The sequence below is a fragment of the Tachyglossus aculeatus genome, chromosome 9 (assembly GCF_015852505.1).
Source record: "Tachyglossus aculeatus isolate mTacAcu1 chromosome 9, mTacAcu1.pri, whole genome shotgun sequence".
Classification (NCBI taxonomy): Eukaryota; Metazoa; Chordata; class Mammalia; order Monotremata; family Tachyglossidae; genus Tachyglossus; species Tachyglossus aculeatus.
Window position 1 is genome coordinate 23,532,670 of NC_052074.1, and position 20,613 is coordinate 23,553,282.

Below are 20,613 nucleotides of genomic sequence, written 5' to 3' on the forward strand. Positions count from 1 at the left end.
ATGGGCTTCAAGTTCCACCAGAGACCATGGGAAGGTGTGACGGGGGGCTATGGGGACTGCCCAAGCCCTCTGCCTCATCCCAGCCTTAGTAGAGTGCCTGGCACAGAGTAAGTGCTTAGCAAATAGCATTATTATTATTATTATTATTATTATTATTATTATTATTATTATTATTATCCCAGGCCTCCCGTTCCCCCCAGCCCCCCAGCACCGCACCTCTTGAGCACAGAGGTCCTTCCTCTCGGAGAGGAGGAGGATAGAGGTGTCCAGAGCCAGCTCTCAAACTTTATTGCCGGGAGAAGCCCCACAGAGTGTCGGTCTGTATCGCCATGTGTGTCCCTCTGTCCCCGTAGGGGCTCGCGGTTGGCTGGCCAGATGCGACCCCGGGGCTAGGGACAGGCCTCAGTGCGGACCTGTTGAGGAGACAGGGGATTCACTTAGGGGGTCGGTGGGATTGGAGAAAGCACCACGTTCCTGCCCGCAGTCTCACATTCTGGTTCCTTCTGGGGGCCCGAACCCGGGACCGAGGGCCAGAGACGATCCCGAGTCCCCGCTACCCAGGGCAGTGCCCGGGAGAAGCTAAGATGGACCAGACACGAGTGACCTCTCCCCGCTTACCGCGCTGTTCGCCCGCCGCCTCCACGCCGCTGCAGGGGAGGGAACAGGTGGCCTGGCCTGGGTCGCCGCCATCTGCTTAGCCCCCTGGCCTAGCCCAATTCCCGGGAGGGCTAGTGGCCCGCTCTCCTGCCGCCAAGCCCGCCTCGCTTACCTTCAGATCCCTCGTGCCTCTCTTCCTCGGTCCCGGCGCTGCCGTCCTCGCCCTCCAGAGTCGCCCCTTCCCCTTCATCCTCTTCCTCTTCCGAAACTGCTGGCCCAGGGAGGGGAAAACCCAGCTCTCAATGCATCCTGGGGCCTCAGCCCTGAACCATGGACGGACAGACACACACACGTCCCCCTTCTTCCCCAACTGCGATGCCCCGGGTTCTCACCCGGCTGGAAGTCGATGGTCCTCAGCATCTCGGCCACGTGCTCCAGGCTCACTGTGAATTGGTCCATGCTCTCGTAGCCCGGCTCAGGCCGGCCGGCCAGCTCCACCTTCGCCATGTCCCCGATCCTGCGGCGACCGTTCTCCTCAGCCAGGAGACCGTCCCTTCCGAAGAGACACCCTCCCCCATTTCCTCGGACTCCCCTTTCTGCACCCCGGCCCCACGGGGTCATCCCCGCGTCCTCCCCCGCACCAAGCACCGCAGACAAGGTCCCTTCCCAGACTCACTTTTTGATCAGCTCCTTAGCTTGCTGTGGGAAGAAAGGAGAAGAAGGAAGGTGAATAATAATTAATAATCATAGTGTTCATTAAGCACTTACCTTGTGCCAGGAACTTTACTAAACGCTGGGCTGGATGCAAGCAAATCGGGTTGGGGACAGTCCCTGTCCCACTTGGGGCTCACAGACTCAATCCCCATTTGACAGATGAGGTAACTGAGGCGCAGAGAACTGAAGTGACTCTCCCAAGGCCACACAGCAGACAAGTGGCAGAGCTGGGGTTGGAACCCGTGACCTTTTGACTCCCAGGGCCGAACTCTATCCTCTAAGCCAGGGCGGGGGGAGGCGCTCCCCCAGCCCGGCCCCCTCCGCTCCCCACGAGCCCCCCACCGGCCCACCTGGAGGTAGAGAGCCATCTGGGGCTCCTCCATGGACTGGATGGCCGACTCCACGAGCTTGGACGAGGCCTCCAGATGGTCCCCGTACTGGCGGATGAGGCCCCGCACCCGCTGCAGCTTCTCCTCCTGCTCCTTGGCCAGGGCCTGCAGCAGTTCGGCCTTGCGTTCCTCCAGGACGGCACACAGGGTCTCAAACCGCTGTCCCAGGAGCTGCTTCTGGCGCCTGCTGTTGTCCTGAGGGCGGCCCGTCGGAGAGGAAGAGCCCAGAGGCGGGGGGAAGAGGGCGATAAAAGGAAGGCCCTTCTGGGGGGCCAGGGAGGACAGGCCCACCGCAGAGCTCCGCCATCCACGCTCGGAGTCCCGGAATCTGCACGTGGGGGCTCGGGGCAAGGGGTGGCCCCTGGGACAGTGGGTGGCACCGTCTCTGTTGCTCCCTCCCATCCAGGCTCCCCACCCACGGTGGCACCACGGCCATCTCTTCCCTTATTTCCCTTCTGCCACCAAGTTGTCCCACAGCCCTTCTTCTCTTGGTGAAGCAAGGCAGGTTCCCCGGGGTGGGAGCGGAGCACCTCCCTCGACTGCTTTTCTCCACACCCACCTCCCCCTAGCCCCCTCCGCGGCCCCACGGTCCCGCGTTTCCCGGTCCCCACAGACAGCCTCCGCCCCCCTCTCCGTCCGGCTCGGTCCCCCTTACCTCGATGGTCTGACACACCTCCTCCATCTGGGTGATGACTGCCTGGACCCGGTCATTTCCAGCCACCAGCATGGCAATGCCGTCGCTCAGCTCACTCTGTCACCCACGCCAGGACTCCCCTCAGGCACGTTTCCACCTCGGTGGCGGCCTCCCCGCTTGGCACCACCCCCACAGCCGGGGCGAGCCCCGGCACATTGAGGCAGAATGCGGGATCCCAGCAGAGAGCATCTTATATTGAACCCCGGGCCTGGAAACCCGGGCCTAGAGGAGCTGGACCCTCGGGGGAGTCGGGAAGGGTGGTGGGCAGGACTCGAGGACTTTGGGACAAGGTGAGAAACGGGGGCTTGGACCCCCGAGACCTGCGGGGCCCCGACCTCCCCCCTCGCCCATTTCCGGCCCCCGTGGCTACCTTCTGGCGTTTGTAGATGTTGGGCAGCGGGGCCACCTCGCAGTCCTTGTGGGCCCCGAAAACCTTGCAGAGGGAGCAGGTGGGCACCTCACAACTCAGGCAGTAGATGTTGATCTTCTCCTCCTCGTGCTCTTCGCACATCAGGTGCTGCTCCGCCTTCGTATGCAGCGGCCTGGGCACGGGGGGCACGGCGGGGCTCGGAGGATGGGCGGAGGGGGGCACCGCGGGGTGGAGGGGGGAGCCCGGGGCCAGAAGCTTGGGACCGTGGGCGACAGAGCGGCCTGAAGGTGGGCAGGGGTCGGGGCGGGGGCAGGGGTCGAGGCCTATGACCCTAGGCCTCGGAGGGAGCCTCACCTGGACGACTCCTGCTTATAGATATCGATGATGTTCTCCACCAGCAGATTGCGCTGAAGCCCGTAGACTCCGTGTCTGTCCAGCACCACTTCGTGTCGGCAGGATGGGCAGCGGAAACGGCCGCCGGAGGTAACCGTGGTGGAGCCCCGGGACTGCCACAGGGGGTTTGAGGCCTGGCGGGTGGGGGGAACAAGGGGCAGGAGCCCGAAAGCGAGGCCTCAGCGGTCACAGAGTTTAGGAGGCAGGGGGTCCAAGAAAGCAGAGGCGGGGGAGAGGGCGAGCTTAGAGCTCCTGCCCCTCTGAGGGCCCATTTTTGCCCACCCCCATCAACACCCTGAGGAGCAGCGTGGCTCAGTGGAAAGAGCCCGGGCTTGGGAGTCGGAGGTCGCGGGTTCTAATGCCGCCCCCCCCAACTTGTCAGCTGGGTGACTTTGGGCAAGTCACCTAGCTTCTCTGGGCCTCAGTTACCTCATCTGTAAAATGGGGATTAAGACTGTGAGCCCCAGGTGGGACAACCTGCTGACCCTGTAGCTGCCCCAGTGCTTAGAACAGTGCTTGGCACATAGTAAGCACTTAGCAAATACCATCATTATTATTATTAACACACACACACACACACACACACACACGCGCGCGCGCGCGCCCAGTATGGACAACTCCAAAGTGCAGCCAGGATGGAAGATGAAGGTGGGAGGCTGGGTCAAGAGTTCTCTGGGGTTGGAATTTTTCTTTTGTAAGGTATTTGTGAAGAGCTTACTGTGGGCCAAGCTCTATATTAGTCGCTGGGGTAGATACAAGCTAAAAATAACAATAATAATAATAATAATGATGACATTTATTAAGCGCTTACTATGTGCAAAGCACTGTTCTAAGCCCTGGAGAGGTTACAAAGTGATCAGGTTGTCCCACGGGGGGCTCACAGTCTTAATCTTTTAGACTGTGAGCCCACTGTTGGGTAGGGACTGTCTCTATACGTTGCCAACTTGTACTTCCCAAGCGCTTAGTACAGTGCTCTGCACACAGTAAGCGTTCAATAAATATGATTGATTGATTAATCCCCATTTTACAGATAAGGGAACTGAGGCACAGAGAAGTTAACTGACTTGCCCAAAGTCACACAGCTGACAATTGGTGGAGCCGAGATTTGAACCCATGACCTCTGACTCCAGTGCCCGTGCTGTTTCCACTGAGACACACTGCTACTCTACTCAGGTGGGAGAAACAAGCTAATCAGGTGGGAGACAGTCCCTGTTCCATATAAGGCTCACAATCTTAATCCTTGTTTTATAAATGAGATAGTTGAGGCACAGAGAATTTGAACGACTTGCCAGGATGACCAAACCTAGATGAGCATGCCCATGCCAGGGCTGGAGCTGGTAGGCTTCAGTATCGGAAAATTGCCAGGACATTCATCCCCTCTGTTCCCCTCACTGTGCACTCTCTGGAATATCATCCCCCAGGATTCCCTAACCCCAAGACACGTTTTTCCAGTCCTGGAATATCTTGTCCCCGATTTCCTGGAATAGATGTCACAACCCTCATAGATGAGGCACAAAGCTCGAGCAGGGTTCTCATCCAAGACCACACCTACGCCCTTTCCTAATTTCCAGCACCAGAAGCGGAACACCTGAGTTTCCGCTTTAGCTTTCCTTGCAGTTCCCTTACACCAAACCCTCCCCAAAGTAATCCATGTTACACAGCCTCCTCTCAACTCTCAGCAGGGTGCCCAACTGCCCCACACTTGAAATTACAACTCTTGGTTTTATGGCCCTCCAATAATTGGCGTCGCCTACCTGCCCTCATTTCCCAGCATTTCATGCGGGCACACCTAGTCGCCATCCATCTCACACACAGGTTTCATTCTTTGCCACCTTGAAATCACTGTGCCCTGTACATACCCTCTCCCCCTCCTCTCCCTTTCCTTCTTTGTAATTTTGTGGAAGACTTTCCAACCTAACGCCCCTATTCCTGCTCATTCCGGTTCCCACCTCTGCCCTCCTTTCTCGCCTCTCCAAATACTTCATACTCCTAATCAAATTTCTGTACCGCTGTGATCATGTTTACATATTGCTGTCTCCTGTGTCCATGAAGATGTATTTGGGTGTCCTATCTTCCATAAACTCCCTGCAAGCAGGGGCTCAAATCAATCACATTTACTGAGCCCCCTCAGTGGGCACAACGCTGTCCTAAGCCCTGAAGAGAGAGTGCAAGTGAGCGCTCAGTAAATATGATCGAATGAATGAACTGATGGACTCTCCGGTCGGCAACGATGGATGAGCCCCCACCCAGAGACTTCAGGATTGAGAACGGGGGCAGAGGAATTGACTGTAGGCTGATTGTAGTGCGGGTCAATTAGGGGCAAGTCATGTTCCCGCTTGGACACAGTTCCCGCTTGGACACGGAGTACGGCCAGTATGGAGCGGGGCGAGGGTATAGCACATGTAAAGTGCATGTGCTGTCTTTGCCAATATTATTCACAGGCCTCAAGCAAAACTGGAATTAATACCCACATGTTCTGATTCTGCAAGCCGTACTCTTTCCGCCGGGGTTGGAGAGTAGAGAAGCAGCAGGCAGGGTGGATAGAGCACGGGCCTGAGAGTCATAAGGTCATGGGTTCTAGTCCCGGTACTGCCACTTGTCTACTGTGTGACCTTGGGCAAGTCACTTCACTTATCTGGGCCTCAGTTACCTCATCTGCAAAATGGGGATTGAGACTGGGAGCCCCACATGGGAAAGGGACTGTGTCCAACTCGATCTGCTTGTATCTCCCCCGCACCACCCCCACCAGAACTTAGTACAGTGCCTGGCACAGAGTATATTATTATTATTATTATTATTATTATTATTAGAGAGGTGAAAAATACCATCCCTGCCCTCAGAGATCTTCTAATCAAACTGGGGAAGAGTTTAAAACCTAAACTAATCCTCTGATTTCTATTTCTTTTAGGCAGTTATCTGCCCCCGCATGCGCTCAATGAAAGTTTTAGGCTTTTGCTGCTGTGACAGAGAAGTTTCCCCAAGGGGGAAACAGAAGCAATAATAATAATAATAATAATAATAATAATAATAATAATAATAATAATAATAATAATAATAATATCATTTATTAAGTGCTTATTTTGTGCAAAGCACTGTTCTAAGAGCTGGGGAGGTTACAAGGTGATCAGGTTGTCCCACAGGGGGCTCACAGTCTTCATCCCCATTTGACAGATGAGGTAACTGAGGCCCAGAGAAGTTAAGTGACCTGCCCAAAGTCACACAGCGGACGGTGGAGCAGGGATTTGAACCCAATAGCGAAATTACTCACCAGGGACATTCAGAGGGAAGAATATTTTCAGAACCGAGGGGAGAATATAAGGGGTCTTCTATTGAGGAGATTGGCTGGAAGTTTTTTGGGAAAGCTCAGAGGCAGTTCCATCAAGTCCTGGAAAAGCCTACAGGAAGCTCCAGGGAAGCTAGAGGTAGTGCAGAAATGAACCCTAGTCTCAAGGGTGTTATAGAGAGGAAGAGTTCAACAGAGCTGTTAGACACGTTCCCTGCCCACAAAGAATTTATCTGGATTACTTCGAATTTAGGTGAACCTCTGCGGTTGTTCTCTCTGCTCTCCCTTTTGAAGGAGCAGTGTATGACATATCTTGGTTCCTAAAACACTTTCCCTCAACCCTGGATGCCCTATGTAATCCCCATCTCTGGGCCTGCATCCTCCCTTTCAGGATTCCCTTCCAGACCTGCGGTATGTCCTTAAATCACAGTACAGAGTGCCAACTTGTACTTCCCAAGTGCTTAGTCCAGTGCTCTGCACACAGTAAGCGCTCAATAAATACGATTGATTGATTGATACAGAGTGGGGAGACTACGGGTTCAGGTCTCCACACCTGGTCCGGGTAGATCTTGGAGCTAGGGTAGATTGTGTAAGGCTGGTTTTAGTTAGGGCGCAGACACCCGTCAACTGAGATCAGGGGGGGACAATGTGGAACTCTACCCTTAGAGCCCCTCAGGAAACTTGAGCCCTGGGCTAGGCAGTATCATGGTTTAGGGGGGTGGGAAGACTGGGAGGCTGAGAGTTGCAGAGGGTAAAATAAGCCCGATTGATGAAAGGACAAGTTGAAAGCTGCTTTGTGGGGGATTAAAGGTTTGATTGTAGGTTGTGTCTCGGAGGGGAAAGAAAATTGGAGAAGTGCAAGGTAAAAGGTAAAGGGAACACTCAGATATCATTTTGGAGAATTAGTTTGAAGCTCCCAAATACTGTGGAGGCAAGGAGACCCTGATCTAGGTCCAAGAGCCTCCCCCTTCTCCCCTAAGCCTTTTCTCTGTGCCAAGAACCGGCAGCATACCTAGAATCACACCTGTCCCCCCCTGCCCTCTGCCCAGACACACCGATCGGGTTAAACCACCCTTGGAAACCTGTCTGCTGAACGCCCCCTCTCTCACCTAGCCTCCCCCGATCCCTATTTTCTAGGGAGTTTTTAGATAGTAAAGTACTGTCCATGGTAAACTGGATGTTGAATATAGCATAAAAATAGACTCCCTCGCTAAAGAACTTTACAACCTAAAAAACATACAAATATGGAAACAGAGACAGGATGTTGAATACTGAAAAACAGCTTTTCTCTACATTCAGTATTCTTGGCAGTTTGAAGGGTGGAAGGCGGAGGAGGAGAAGGAGAAACAGGAGGAGGTGGAGGAGGAGGAATCAATTAACGATATTTAATGAGTGCTTACTTTGTGCAGAGCACTGTACTAAGCACTTGGGAGAGTACGGTACCCTAGAGTTGGTAGACGCGCTCCCTGCCCACAAGGAGCTAATAATCTAGAGGAGGAAGAGAAAAGGAAGCAAGAAGCAGCTTAGGCAAGACTGGGGGAAAACTGGCATTTAAAGCTGCTGAGTTTTGTGTTTCGGTTTTGTTCATTTCTGAAACAGAGCTTTGCTTCCCATTCTTCAGGTTACTCATCCCAGGCACCTGCCAGTCTCAATAATGCCCTACTCAGTCCACCTTGCGAATCTTGTCTGTCAACGAGCAGAGAGGATTTTCTCAAATGGGCCAATCTGAAATGACCAAAGGTGCTACTTCTTGACCCTATCTCTACCCTTGAAAATCGTTGTTTGTCCCCCAGGAAGATTCTGGGGACAAAAGGCCAAGGAGTGAAGGGGGGAAAGGCATCTCTGTGAAGGGGATGTTCAGTCGTACAGTCACAGGAACACTTGGATGAAACTGGAGTAGGCTGCACGCGGAGCCTGAGGTCACTGTCTCGCTATGGTCGCCCGTTCTTCCCCAAGGTTCTCTTCAGAAAATAATAACGCAGCAAAGGGAAGAGCAGTCACTTCATTTCGTACCCATGATGATCAGTCACTTCACACACTCCCCACTCCCCACGAGTTAGTCGATTTGGACCGACCCGGGGCCTGGAGGGTCCACTTCAGGCTCCACCCAAACAGTGAACGTTTCCTCCGAATTGCTAGACCCCCATCAGACTCTCTTAGATGCCGCTCCCCTGGAGCTCTTGGGATCGTCACACCCGTGACCCTATAAACCTTACGGCCACCTTCTCTAGAATGGGTTTCCAGAGGAAATAGATACCTCCCAAGACGGGGAGTTTAAATTACAGAATAAAGGCCTTTATTTTGGAACGGAATATTGGCGACCTTCCCCGGAGGCAGAGGGTTGGACTGAATGATCTCTGGAGAATGAGGTTGCACCTCTAGTTTACAGATCTATTCCCGGGCTCCGTTCCCTGCCACTCCCACAGGATCCCATGCCCAGAACTGTCTGGGCCTTAACATTCCTGCCATTTTTAAAGGGGCATCGCCTAAGGCTCTCAAGGGGACACCTTTCTCTTTCCCTCTTTTCTCTCAGCTCTCCGAGCTTTGACCAAAAGACGTTCCAACCTGGCTGTACACCACTTCGATTCCTCCAGAGCCCGCTCCGAGATTCTGTGGGCCGAGCCCTAGGACGGCTTCCAGGGGTGCCCGACTTCTCCTCCCCCAGTCACCCTCTCTGGGTAGAAATCATCCGGATCGGAGACACTCCAAGAGGTCTCCTCGGAGACTATTCATCGACAGCCTCCAGCAGGCCCGAACCCCATCGGAACTCCTGAGGGCGTCCCCAGATCTGGCCAGATCCCTAAGAGAGGTGTCAGGCCGGGAAGCTGGTCTGGGGCAAAAACGGGTCCCCCGAATCCAAATCACCTCTCCGGCTCCATCGTCTTCGTGCCGGACTGGGAACTCACAGTCCCAAACACCCTGGCGCTTTTAGCAACAGTAAATTCAGCAATGAAGAGTCATTTGGATATCATTGTGGTGGCCCAGTGGAAAGAGCACAAGACTGAGAGTCAGGAGACCCGGGCTCTAATCCCAGCTCCTCCGCTTGTCTGCTATGTGACTTTGGGCAAGTTGCTTAACTTTTCTGTGCCTCCTCATCTGTAAAATGGAGGGAAAATAGCTGTTCTCCCTCCCTGTGGGACAAGGACTGTATCCCATCTGATTATCTCGAATCTACCCCCACGCTTAGAACGGTGCTTGGCATACAGTCAAGCAATTAAACACCACAATAATTATAACAAATTCTACAGGACATACCAAATTTCTACTTTTGCCACCTCTTTCCAGGCACGTTAGGATTTTTTCCAGGGGAGCCACTTAGAGGAGAGAAAAACCAAAGCAGTGAGCAGAAGCAGTGTGGTCTAGTGGGTAGAGCTCAGGCCTGGGAAGCAGAAAGACCTGGGTTCTAATCCTGGTTCCGCCACTTGTCTGCTGTGCAACCTTGGCCAAGTCACTTTACTTCTCCCTGCGCAAGGATGACACGTAAATTCGTGAAGCGTTCCATATTTTTTAGACTGAGCCCCTTCCTTCCTCTCCCCCTCGTCCCCCTCTCCATCTCCCCCATCTTTCCTCCTTCCCTTCCCCACAGCACCTGTATATATGTATATATGTTTGTACATATTTATTACTCCATTTATTTATTGATCTTACTTGTACATATCTAGTCTATTTATTTCATTTTGTTAGTATGTTTGGTTTTGTTCTCTGTCTCCCCCTTCTAGACTGTGAGCCCGCTGTTGGGTAGGGACTGTCTCTATGTGTTGCTGACTTGTACTTCCCAAGTGCTTAGTACAGTGCTCTGCACACAGTAAGCACTCAATAAATACGATTGATTGATTCTCTGAGCTTCGGTTGCCTCATCACTAAAATGGGGATTAAGACTGAGAGACCCATGTGGGACATGGACTGTGTCCAATCTGAATAACGTGTATCTATCCCAGAACTTAGTATAGTGCCTGGTACATAGTAAGCACTTAAATACCATTTAAAAAAGGGCCAGGCAAGTACTTAAATACCATTAAAAAAGGGGCCACACTATGTTATCGCCCCGCCTGGCCCGGTGATTGTGGTGGGCCAAATTTCAGAGTGGGGCAGCCTCTCAGCCTGAAGCTTTCAGCTGAGCGATGCCTGGAATCTGAGTCGGGGTGAACCACACTGGGCAGAACCATGCTGAGAGCCCAGGAGCACGGAGGGATGGAGAGTGATCAATCAATCAATCGTATTTATTGAGCGCTTACTGTGTGCAAAGCACTGTATTAAGCGCTTGGGAAGTACAAGTTGGCAACAGATAGAGACAGTCCCTACCCAACAGTTGGGATCACGGTCTACAGCGATGCCAGCAGGGCAGATACCGGAGTTCAACAGACGGGAATACTGGGAAAGGGCTAGGATGGAAGGGGTGGGGAGAGCAGGTGGATGGAAGGCGTAAAGAGCTAGTGGGTCAAGACACCCTTAGCTTATCCCGGGCATTCAGCTGCCTCAGCGAGTCCTAACCTGGCCTCCACAGAAAATCTCCTCTCACATCAAACCCAATGCCGTTTTAGCCGAGTTTCTCTTGTCCTGTTCTCAAGCGGCGAAAACTGGCGTCCTCTATGTTTCCACTCAGCCAAGCCTGAATTTTTCAAGAAGCGAGTATTACTTCTCCTTTTCCCTACCATTTGGCAGACTCGATGCTCATTAGCACTTCCACAGGGAGGTGGAGGGTGGGAGGGAGAAAGGAGAAGAAGCATAATTCAGTTTACATGTTAGCCGCCCTGCTAAAAAGTCTGACGGGGGAGGATGGAACTAAACTGCTAAAATGAAGTTTTTAAATCCAAGAATTTGCATGATCTATGTTCTTCTTTTCCCCATAACCCAAGTACTGTCTTCCCTCAACCTTCTCTGTCCCCTGAAGTAATCTTTCCCATTCCTGCTTTTCTTAGGGGTGAACAGAATTTCTCTGTTAACTCTAATCCACCCTGCGGGCCCGAATTCTGTTCAGGCTGGGACTCAGCCAGCCACTGATCCACCAGGATTCTCTAAACCCACGAAAGCTTCGGGGTAGCCTGTAACCCAGGACCACCTTGGGGATTTGGGATGGTCCAAAGCAGAACCACTCCACATGGAAGGCATTCTGGGAAGATAATAAAATAATAATAATAGTAATAATAATGGCATTTGTTTGGTAAAGCACTGTTCTAAGCACTGGGGAGGATATAAGGTGATCAGGTTGTCCCATGTGGGGCACACAGCCTTAACCTCCATTTTACAGATGAGGTAACTGAGGCCCAAAGAAGTGAAGCGACTTGCCCAAAGTCACACAGCTGACAATCGGCGGAGCTGGGATTTGAACCCATGACCTCTGACTCCAAAGCCTGGGTTATTTCCACTGTGCCACGCTGCTTCTCCTAAGTCCGGATCTAAGTGGGACTTGGCCCTGACGCTTCTCAGGAATCGCTGGTGTGGAGGGGAGAAGAGAAAGAGGCCTCTGAAACCATCTAATTCCCACAGTGGCTGGGGTCTGTCTTGGTCCAGACCCCATCTCTTACCATCATTATCAACAGTGGCAGCAGCATCAACCAGGGCACCTCGGGAGAGCCAACTATATGCACGGTTCTGTTCTAAGTGCTTGGAAGAGGACCACGGAAACAAAAGCTACAGGTCCCTGCCCTGTGGGAGCTTACGGTAATAATAATAATAACGATGATGGTATTTGTTAAGCACTTACTGGGCGCGAAGCACTGTTTTAAGCGCTGGGGAGGGTACAAGGCGATCAGGTTGTCTCACGGGGGGCTCACAGTTTAAATCCCCATTTTACAGATGAGGTAACTGAGGCACAGAGAAGTGAAGTGACTTGCCCAGAGTCACACAGCTGACAGTTGGCGGAGCCGGGATTTGAACCCATGACATCTTACAAACTCCCCAGCCCTCTGGCGTTCCCACAGTACGTCCAGGCCATCACGAGGTGAGTGTTTCCTGGCTCACGAACACAGAGACAGAGGCTTGTGCTACCGCAGCCAAAGTGACGGGAGGGTGGGAAGTGGTACTCCAATAAGGGTATATCACATGCACACCCTCTTGGAAGAATGCTGTCCTCCCACTTGGGATTGGGGAACTCCTGACCAGGTTTCAGGGCTTGTTACCTTTCGGGCTCACTCAGCACACGGTTTTACGCGTCTCCCAGAGGGTCTTCCCGCTGGTATTCGTGCCCACCTTCCCCCCGCTATCTCATCTTTCCCCTTTTGGGGAAGTTCTCTGAACTGGTCCCCGGGCTCGTAGGCCTCCCTGCCAGTAGAGCAGTGAGACCAACTCCTCACGGCCTCCAACCACCATTCGCTCCAGGCCTGATTGTTCCCACTGGGAGCTCCAGGACCCGGGACCCACTCCCGCCCCTAAAGCCCGCTCCAGTTCAGCCCACCTGGAAGATGTCGTTGGCACACTTGCGGCACAGGTTGTGCTGGCAGGGCAGGATCACCACCGGCTTGGAAAACATCTCCAGGCAGATGGGGCAGATGAGCTGCTTCTCCAGGCTGTCCATGCTGTGAGCATCTCCCAGCAGCAGCTTGAATCCCACCGCGAAGTTCATCCCCTCGGTGACTGTATCCTCGCTGGCCTGACCCTAACCCCGGCCCACCCTCGGCGGCGTCTCCCCGCTTTAGCTCGGGCCCCGGCCCCTCGGTTCTAACAGGGCTTCCCCGGCGTCGTTCGCTCGCTCAGATTCCTCTCCGGGGGCCCTACTTCAGATAGCGGTTGAGCCGCGTCTGTCCCTCGCCCTCCAGCTAGCTCCGACCCTGCCTCTCTGAACAGTTGTTCCTGTCCGTCTCTTCCTTAGATCACTCTCCGAACAGCTGGGTAAATCCTAAACGGTTGCTCCTTCTCTGCGAGGCTACCTACCCTCACTTCTGAGTTTCTGAGTGATCTGTGTGAAAGGTAGCGTTGTCTTTCTCCTGTTCCTCAGGCAGCTGTGGGTCTGTCCCTCCCTCCTTGGTCAGCTGTTGGTCTGTCTGTCCCTACTCCCCTAGACTAATTTTAGCCCATGGTTGGGGGGTTGGGGAGACAGGGGCGTTTTAGTGACGTAATCCCCTCATTCCAACTCCTGATTTAGCTCGGGTAAGTTGCAGCTGTCATCAACAAGTGACCCTGAGTCACACAGACGGGCTGCACTGAGAGAGACCACCGTTTACCAGGAGCAGGGGTGTGAGGCGAGGGGAAGGGCAACCGTCACCCCATTTCTTGGCTCAGGGAGGTCTCGCTCTAGATTCTGGGCCCGTGATCCAGATCTGGTTACTCATAATCTAAATGAGTTCAGGGCAAAGAGGCGGCTCAGGTCTCAGCTTGGGAGGGAGAACCTACTGGGAAGGAGCTCAGGCCTAGAGGTGAGACTGGGGCAGAGCTGAAGGCCGAGGAAGGTCACAGCCAGGCAGCAGACAGTTTGGCTCTGCCTCAAACCTGCTCTCCTCCCACTCCACTGCCGGCAGGAGATGGATGACCCATTCTAACTCTTCCCCTTCTTCCTCCCCCCTCCCCATCCCATTCCTGCCCCCCTGGGGAAATGTGGAAACTGTCATCCCCAAAGCAGGAGGCCAGTAACAGGCGAGACCGCTGTCAGCTCCCGGGCCACCGTTGGTAAAGGCATCTCTGTGCCTGGCCTTGGGACCGTGCCACATTCAGAGACTGCCTACAATCAGCTGGCAAGAGAGTAGGTGCCCAAAGCCCTTCTGCTCCAGGTCCAGGAGGCTGCTGAAGATTCAAAACAGAGCCAGACACGCAAAAGAGGGCCTGGCCTAGTTTCCTAGGTTCTTGACCACAATCACCAGCGGGAAAAGCCGGGCGGGGAGGGAGCCGCAGAGGAGACTCGGGGGCTAGCGAACCTATTTTGGCTCCAACAACTAAGTCTGTCTGAAAGAATCTAGAATCTCTGTCAGTCTCTTGCCAGCCCCCGCACCGACTCAGCAAGCCTCTCCTCCCTTCCCCACCTCCTCCAAGCCCGACTCTCGCCCACCAGCATCCCAGACCCTAACTTCTTCCCAACAGCTGCCCACCCGGGTCTGCTGCTCTGGGCCGAGCTCATTCAATATCATGGCTACTGTTCCAGCTCCGCCTCCGGCCCAGTCTCCCCCGGCCCCGACTGAGGCAGAGGAGACTGTACAAAAGCTCCTTTATTATCATTCCTGTTCCAGGTCTCTGCTTTCCCTCCTTCTTTCTCGTCCTCCTTGAGGAGGCCAGAGTAGATCCTAAGGGAGGGGCCGGGGGGACGAAGTGGTCAGGGCAGGGCAGAGGGGAAGGGAGGGAGGAACACTTTGGCACGGGGGGCACGGCGGGGGGAAGCTTTGCGAGAAACACCCTTTCTTCCCCCACCCCAACCGCCGGTGAACACCCCTGCCCGCAGAATGGGAACCTTAGAGTTTGGGGTCACAGGAAGGAATATCCTGGGAGCGGGGAAAGGTGCCATTGCTGGTGCATGTCGCCTGGTGCTGGTATCTAGCTGTCCCAGAGAGGCAGGGCAACGAGGAGCTCTCTCCCCTCTCCCCCCGACGCCTGCTTTTCCTGAGAGATGAGTCACAGTGGAACGGAGCGGGGCATAGGCACGGGGAGGAGAAGGGCCCGGCGAGGCGCAGGTGTCCAGTGCCCGTGCCGTGGGCTGTAGGGGAGAGTCAGCTGGTGTGACAGCTCCAGAGCCGGGATCCGTCCTCCACAGAAGCCGGGGCCCTGAGGCGGGGGGAGACGGGAACCACTCAGGGCTGTGAGACGACAGAGGGGATTCAGTCCTGCTAGACAGGGCAAGGCACCGGGCCCCAGGGTGATCGGCCGGAGTCGGGACCAGCGCCAAGCTCACGGGACAGGTAGGTCCTCCCAACCAGAGACGAGGGCAGAACGGGGAACGGAAGGGCAGAAAGGAAACCGGGGTGGCAGAGAGTGGGTGGGCATTCTCCCGAGGTTCGAACAAGGGGTCGGTAGCGCTCAGAGGTGCTTACGGGTCAGAGATCAGGGTCCTCGCTCCGGTCAGGGCCGGGGCTGTTGAGTCTCATCTGTGATGTGCAGGGCAGGCTGGGCGGCAGGCTGCACTCTCATGGGGTCAGCACCTGGAGAAAAGAATAACGATGGGGTTGATTAAGCGGGTACTATGTGCCAAGCCCTGTACTCAGCGCTGGGGTAGATACCCCAGAGGCAGCATGGCTCAGTGGAAAGAGCACAGGGGTCAAGGGTTTAAATCCCAGCTCCGCCAATTGTCAGCTGGGTGACTTTGGGCAAGTCCCTTAACTTCTCCGGGCCTCAGTTATCTCACCTGTAAAACAGGGATGAAGACTGTGAGCCCCACGTGGACAACCTGATCACCTTGTAACCTCAGCGCTTAGAACAGTGCTCTGCACATAATAAGCGCTTAATAAATGCCATCATCATTATTATTATTATTACCGAATAATCAGATCACACAGTCTCTCGTCCACGCGAGAGTCTCTGCCCCAGGAGGAAGCAGAGGCATTTAATCCCATTTTCAGACGGTGAAGCTGAGACCCAGAGAAGCCGACGGACTGGTCCCGAAATCCGCGAACAGGCGAGTGGCGGAGCTGGGATCAGGACCCAGGTCTACTGATTCCCAGTCCCGTGCTCTTTCCCAGCCGGTCCCGCTTCTCCCTTCCTGCCCATCCTGACGGCCGAGAAGGCATGCCGAGCTGGGAGCTGCCTGAAAGTGACCCTCATCCCACATCCCCCAGACCCTCGCACAGCCCCGTTCTGGTCACTGTCGCCTCCAAAGTTAGTTCACGGGGTCCCGAGCTCCCCGCCCCCTTCCCAGACCTCCGTCCTCAGCCCGGATCTGTGCTTCTAGGTCCTCGGGGTCCACGTGTTTGTAGGGCTCGTCATCATCCGGTGGCCGGCACCGCCCGCAACAGAAGCAGCAGCAACAGCAGCAGCAGCAGCAGGTGAGAAGGGCGCCCACAATAGTTAGGGCCTGGGGAGAGGGGAGAGGAGAGGAGAGGGTCCTTCTTGGATCCGATCTTGCCCATACCTCCCCTCCCCATCACTGGACGGGGGCCCGGAGCGACGACGATGACGATGGCGCACCTTGAACCACCACTTGGACATGAGGAAGTAGTACTTGACACTGTCCTCGCCGAAGTGCTCCGCCACGTAGAGCCCCAGAGATCCATACTCGTCGTACAGGCGGCGGCGCTCAGGGTCGCTCAGCGTCGCGTGGGCTGCGTTGATCTCCTTGAACCTCTCCGCTGCTCCTGGGTCCTCGGGGTTTTTGTCCGGGTGGAACTTCAGAGCTAGCTTCCTGAGGGGGCACCGCCCGTGACAGAGGGCACGGAGAAGCAACGGGTCCAACCCATCACAGAGGGTGGGGAGAGACACAAGAGGCACGTACTTGTGGGGGAAGTGTATGAGAGGGGTGGGGGGCGGGTCAGAGGCAAACAGGGAGGCCGGTTTCACTTGCTGAACACCTCCAGACGCATTAAGCGCAATGAGGGGGGGGCTCACTAGTGAAGCACTGTGGCCTAATGGATAGAGAGTAGGCCTCTAGAACGACCTGGGTTCTAATCCTGGCTCCGCTGTCATCTGTGTGACCTTGGGCAAGTCATTTCACTTCCTCTGTACCTCAGTTCCCTCATCTGTTAAATGGGGATTAAGACACAGACTGGGTCCACCCTGATTAGCTTGTATCTACCTTGGCACTCCATACGTACAGTGTCTGCCACATAGTAAGCGCTTAACAACTTTCTCTCGTTCACCCCTCACATCCAGTCCGTCACCAAAACCTGCCGGTCTCACCTCCGCAACATTGCCAAGATCCGCCCTTTCCTCTCCATCCAAACCGCTACCCTGCTCGTTCAATCTCTCATCCTGTCCCAACTGGATTACTGCATCAGCCTCCTCTCTGATCTCCCATCCTCCTGTCTCTCCCCACTTCAATCTATCCTTCACGCCGCTGCCCGGATCGTCTTTGTGCAGAAACGCTCTGGGCATGTTACTCCCCTCCTCAAAAATCTCCAGTGGCTACCAATCAACCTACGCATCAGGCAAAAACTCCTCACTCTCGGCTTCAAGGCTCTCTATCACCTCGCCCCCTCCTACCTCACCTCCCTTCTCTCCTTCTCCAGCCCAGCCCGCACCCTCCACTCCTCTGCCGCTAATCTCCTCACCGTGCCTCGTTCTCGCGTGTCCCGCCGTCGATCCCCGGCCCACATCCTCCCCATGGCCTGGAATGCCCTCCCTCCACACATCCGCCAAGCTAGCTCTCTTCCTCCCTTCAAAGCCCTACTGAGAGCTCACCTTCTCCAGGAGGCCTTCCCAGACTGAGCCCCCTCCGTCCTCTCCCCTTCCACCCCCTCCCCATCCCACCTTACCTCCTAACCCTCCCCACAGCACCTGTATATATGCATATATGTTTGCACATATATATTACTCTATTTATTTTACTTGTACATATTTATTCTATTTATTTTATTTTGTCAATATGCTTTGTTTTGTTGTCTGTCTCCCCCTTCTAGACTGTGAGCCCGCTGTTGGGTAGGGACCATCTCTAGATGTTGCCAACTTGGACTTCCCAAGCGCTTAGTACAGTGTTCTGCACACAGTAAGCGCTCAATAAATACAACTGAATGAATGAATGAACAAATGCCATAAAAACCTTAAGGCCCCGTGCTCACAAAGCCACAACGCAAAGACAACTCAAGTGAGGGGTCAGAGGCCAGGGAGAGAGAGTCGTGGGGAAGACCCTGGGGCGGTATTCTAAGGGGAGGGATGGGTTAGGGGGCTGGGGTCCAGACCTGTAGGCTTTCTTGACATCCTCAGGTGCAGCACCTTTCTGCAGCCCCAGCACCACGTAGAGACTCTCCCCGACTCGGGACAGCCGGCGCTGGACCCGACTGGCCTGCTCCATGCTCTAGAGCCGGATGAAGACGGTGGAATTCACCCGGGAGGCAGAGGCAAGAAAACAGTAAGAAAGTTGGGAGGGATCAAGGTCCCTTCCAAAACCACCCCCCGCACGGCATCCAACCCCCTTCCTTACACTGCCAGTACCCTTCAACATGCTCTTCCCTCTTCTCCCCTCAGGAACCCAGGTGTACCCAGAACCCAGGAAAGAAGCACAACCAGGAAGGGGCGGGACAGGGATTGCTCAGAAGTGGGTGAGGCCCGGCTTGGAGTGTTGGGTGGCTGATATGGTCTGTGCCAAGGAATGGGGCAAAGCACAGGAACTGGGACTCCCTGTCATTATGGCAGCCCAGGAGACAGGGCTGACCCATTTGAGGAGTAATAAGGGTAGAGGTAATACACCATTTCAGGGGTAATAAGGCATAGGGGTAAGGGCCGGAGAGCATTACGCTGGGGCAGAAAGAGCAGTTGGGGCAGTTGGAGCCAGGGAGGAGGGGAAGGGGACCCTTCTGCTACCCCTCCCTGCCAGCACAAGGACCCCGCACGGCCTGAAGCAGGCCGGTTTACCCCCTAGCCAGTGGATCTGAGTGTCCGGTCTTGGCAAGTCTTGTCTAGCCTTGGCAAGACCTAGGAAGGGTCTTCCACCCCCTGTCTGGGGAGTCGGTGGAGACAGAGGGGGAGGAATGAGGTGGGGATGGAGTGGCTAATGGGTCAGAGGGATTAGGATCAGGAAGCGGGGAGGATTACAGCAGCTAAACCGGTCCGGTCCTAAGGACAAGGCCAACACAGGGAGCCCGGGGGCCGGGGCTGAGGAGGCCCAGTGCTTCTGGAGCCCAGAGGAGGGGAGGTGGGCAGGGGGAGTAAGGCCCAGGGGGGCCCAGGGTGAGGAGGAGGAGAAGGAGTTTAGCTCTTGTGGGGCGGGTCCTGAGGGGACAGTGAGGAAGGGGAAGATGACCGGCTGGCCCGGGGTCAGGGTCAGGCCCTGAGGGGGCGGCGTGGGAGGGGGATGATGACCGGCCCGGCTGGGGTGGATCCTGAGGGGGCAAAGATGAGCGGCCAGGGTGGATCCCGAAGGGGCTGCGCGGGAGAAGACGCCAGGCTGGGGTCGGGTCCTGAGGGGGCTGCAGGGGAGAAGGTGCCAGGCTCGGGTCAAATCCTGAGGGGGCTGCAGGGGAGACGATGACCTGCCAGGGGCAAGTCTTGAGGGGGCTGCGGGGGAAAAGATACCAGGCTGGGGTCAAATCCTGAGGGGGCTGCGGGGGAAAAGATGCCAGGCCGGGGTCAAGTCCTGAGGGGGATGCGGGGGAGACTATGCTAACCTGCCAGGGTCGGGTCCTGAGGGGGTTGCAGGGGAGAGGATGCCAGGCTGGGATCAAGTCCTGAGGGGGCTGCAGGGGAGAGGATGCCAGGCTGGGATCAAGTCCTGAGGGGGCTGCAGGGGAGAAGATGCCAGGCCGGGGTCAAATCCTGAGGGGGCTGTGGGGGAGAAGTTGCCAGGAGGGGTCAAATCCCGAGGGGGCTGCAGGGGAGAAGATGCCAGGCTGGGGTCAAATCCTGAGGGGGCTGCGGGGGAGAAGATGTCAGGCCGGGGTCAAGTCCTGAGGGGGCTGCCAGGGAGACAATGACCTGCCAGGGTCAAGTCTTGAGGGGCTATGGGGGGGAAGATGCCAGGCCGGGGTCAAATCCTGAGGGGGCTGTAGGGGAGACGATGACCTGCCAGGGTCAAGTCTTGAGGGGCTATGGGGGAGAAGATGCCAGGCCGGGGTCAAGTCCTGAGGGGGCTGCGGGTTAGGGAAAGATGCCCTGGTGGGGTCGGACCCGGGGTGAGGATGAGGGTCAGGATGAGGCCCTGGGGGGGGGTGGCGGGTTTAGGGGGGGACGATGCCCCCGGTCGGGGCCGGATCCTGGGGAGGGCGACGGTCAAAAATAGGAAATGCACCTGGAAGAGGAACCAGATCTGCAGGGCGGGGCAGGGGCCCAAAGCAGGGGCCTGGCCTGGCTCGGGGAGGTGGCCAGAGCGTCTTTCGCAGGGTAGGGCGCCCTTCCTTCCCTCCCCCTCCCCGTCCTCCTCCTCCTCCTCCTCCTCCTGCTCCTCACCGCGGGGGCCCCCGGCCTGTCCCGGCCCGCTCAGCTGGCCGCTCTCCGCCGCCCAAACTTCCAATACCCAACTGGACCCTTCTGCGCATGCGCCAGGCCGGCCCGCCTCCCTTGCGCCTGCGCACTCGGCGCCCCCGGCACCTCTGTCGCGCCCCCGGAACCTTTGTCGCGCCGCGCAGGCCCCCCGCCCTGCGGGAGCCAGGGGCCGGACCACGGCTTGCCC

General features: G+C 55.7%; 2 protein-coding genes across 4 annotated transcripts; both read right to left on the reverse strand.

Moving 5' to 3' along the window:
* Positions 1 to 273: 273 nt before the first annotated feature.
* Positions 274 to 13,411, reverse strand: TRIM54 (tripartite motif containing 54). 2 transcript variants are annotated; one of them, XM_038751240.1, is made up of 9 exons: positions 12,835 to 13,411; positions 3,119 to 3,291; positions 2,765 to 2,936; positions 2,356 to 2,451; positions 1,662 to 1,895; positions 1,274 to 1,296; positions 990 to 1,114; positions 770 to 868; positions 274 to 413 (listed from the first exon to the last, which is right to left on the reverse strand). In XM_038751240.1, exons 1-9 carry the CDS (start codon positions 13,000 to 13,002, stop codon positions 403 to 405), a joined length of 1,101 nt encoding a protein of 366 aa, XP_038607168.1. In that variant the 5' UTR covers positions 13,003 to 13,411; the 3' UTR covers positions 274 to 402. The 2 variants fall into 2 exon arrangements, with proteins under 2 accessions (XP_038607168.1, XP_038607169.1); XM_038751241.1 differs by having other exon boundaries at positions 770 to 865; positions 12,835 to 13,410.
* Positions 13,412 to 14,557: 1,146 nt separating this feature from the next.
* On the reverse strand, positions 14,558 to 20,431 carry DNAJC5G (DnaJ heat shock protein family (Hsp40) member C5 gamma). Of its 2 annotated transcripts, none has more exons than XM_038751257.1 (6): positions 20,391 to 20,431; positions 18,188 to 18,303; positions 16,482 to 16,695; positions 16,215 to 16,368; positions 15,392 to 15,499; positions 14,558 to 15,125 (listed from the first exon to the last, which is right to left on the reverse strand). In XM_038751257.1, exons 2-5 carry the CDS (start codon positions 18,298 to 18,300, stop codon positions 15,420 to 15,422), a joined length of 561 nt encoding a protein of 186 aa, XP_038607185.1. In that variant the 5' UTR covers positions 18,301 to 18,303; positions 20,391 to 20,431; the 3' UTR covers positions 14,558 to 15,125; positions 15,392 to 15,419. The 2 variants fall into 2 exon arrangements, with proteins under 2 accessions (XP_038607185.1, XP_038607186.1); XM_038751258.1 differs by having other exon boundaries at positions 14,558 to 15,157.
* Positions 20,432 to 20,613: the final 182 nt, after the last annotated feature.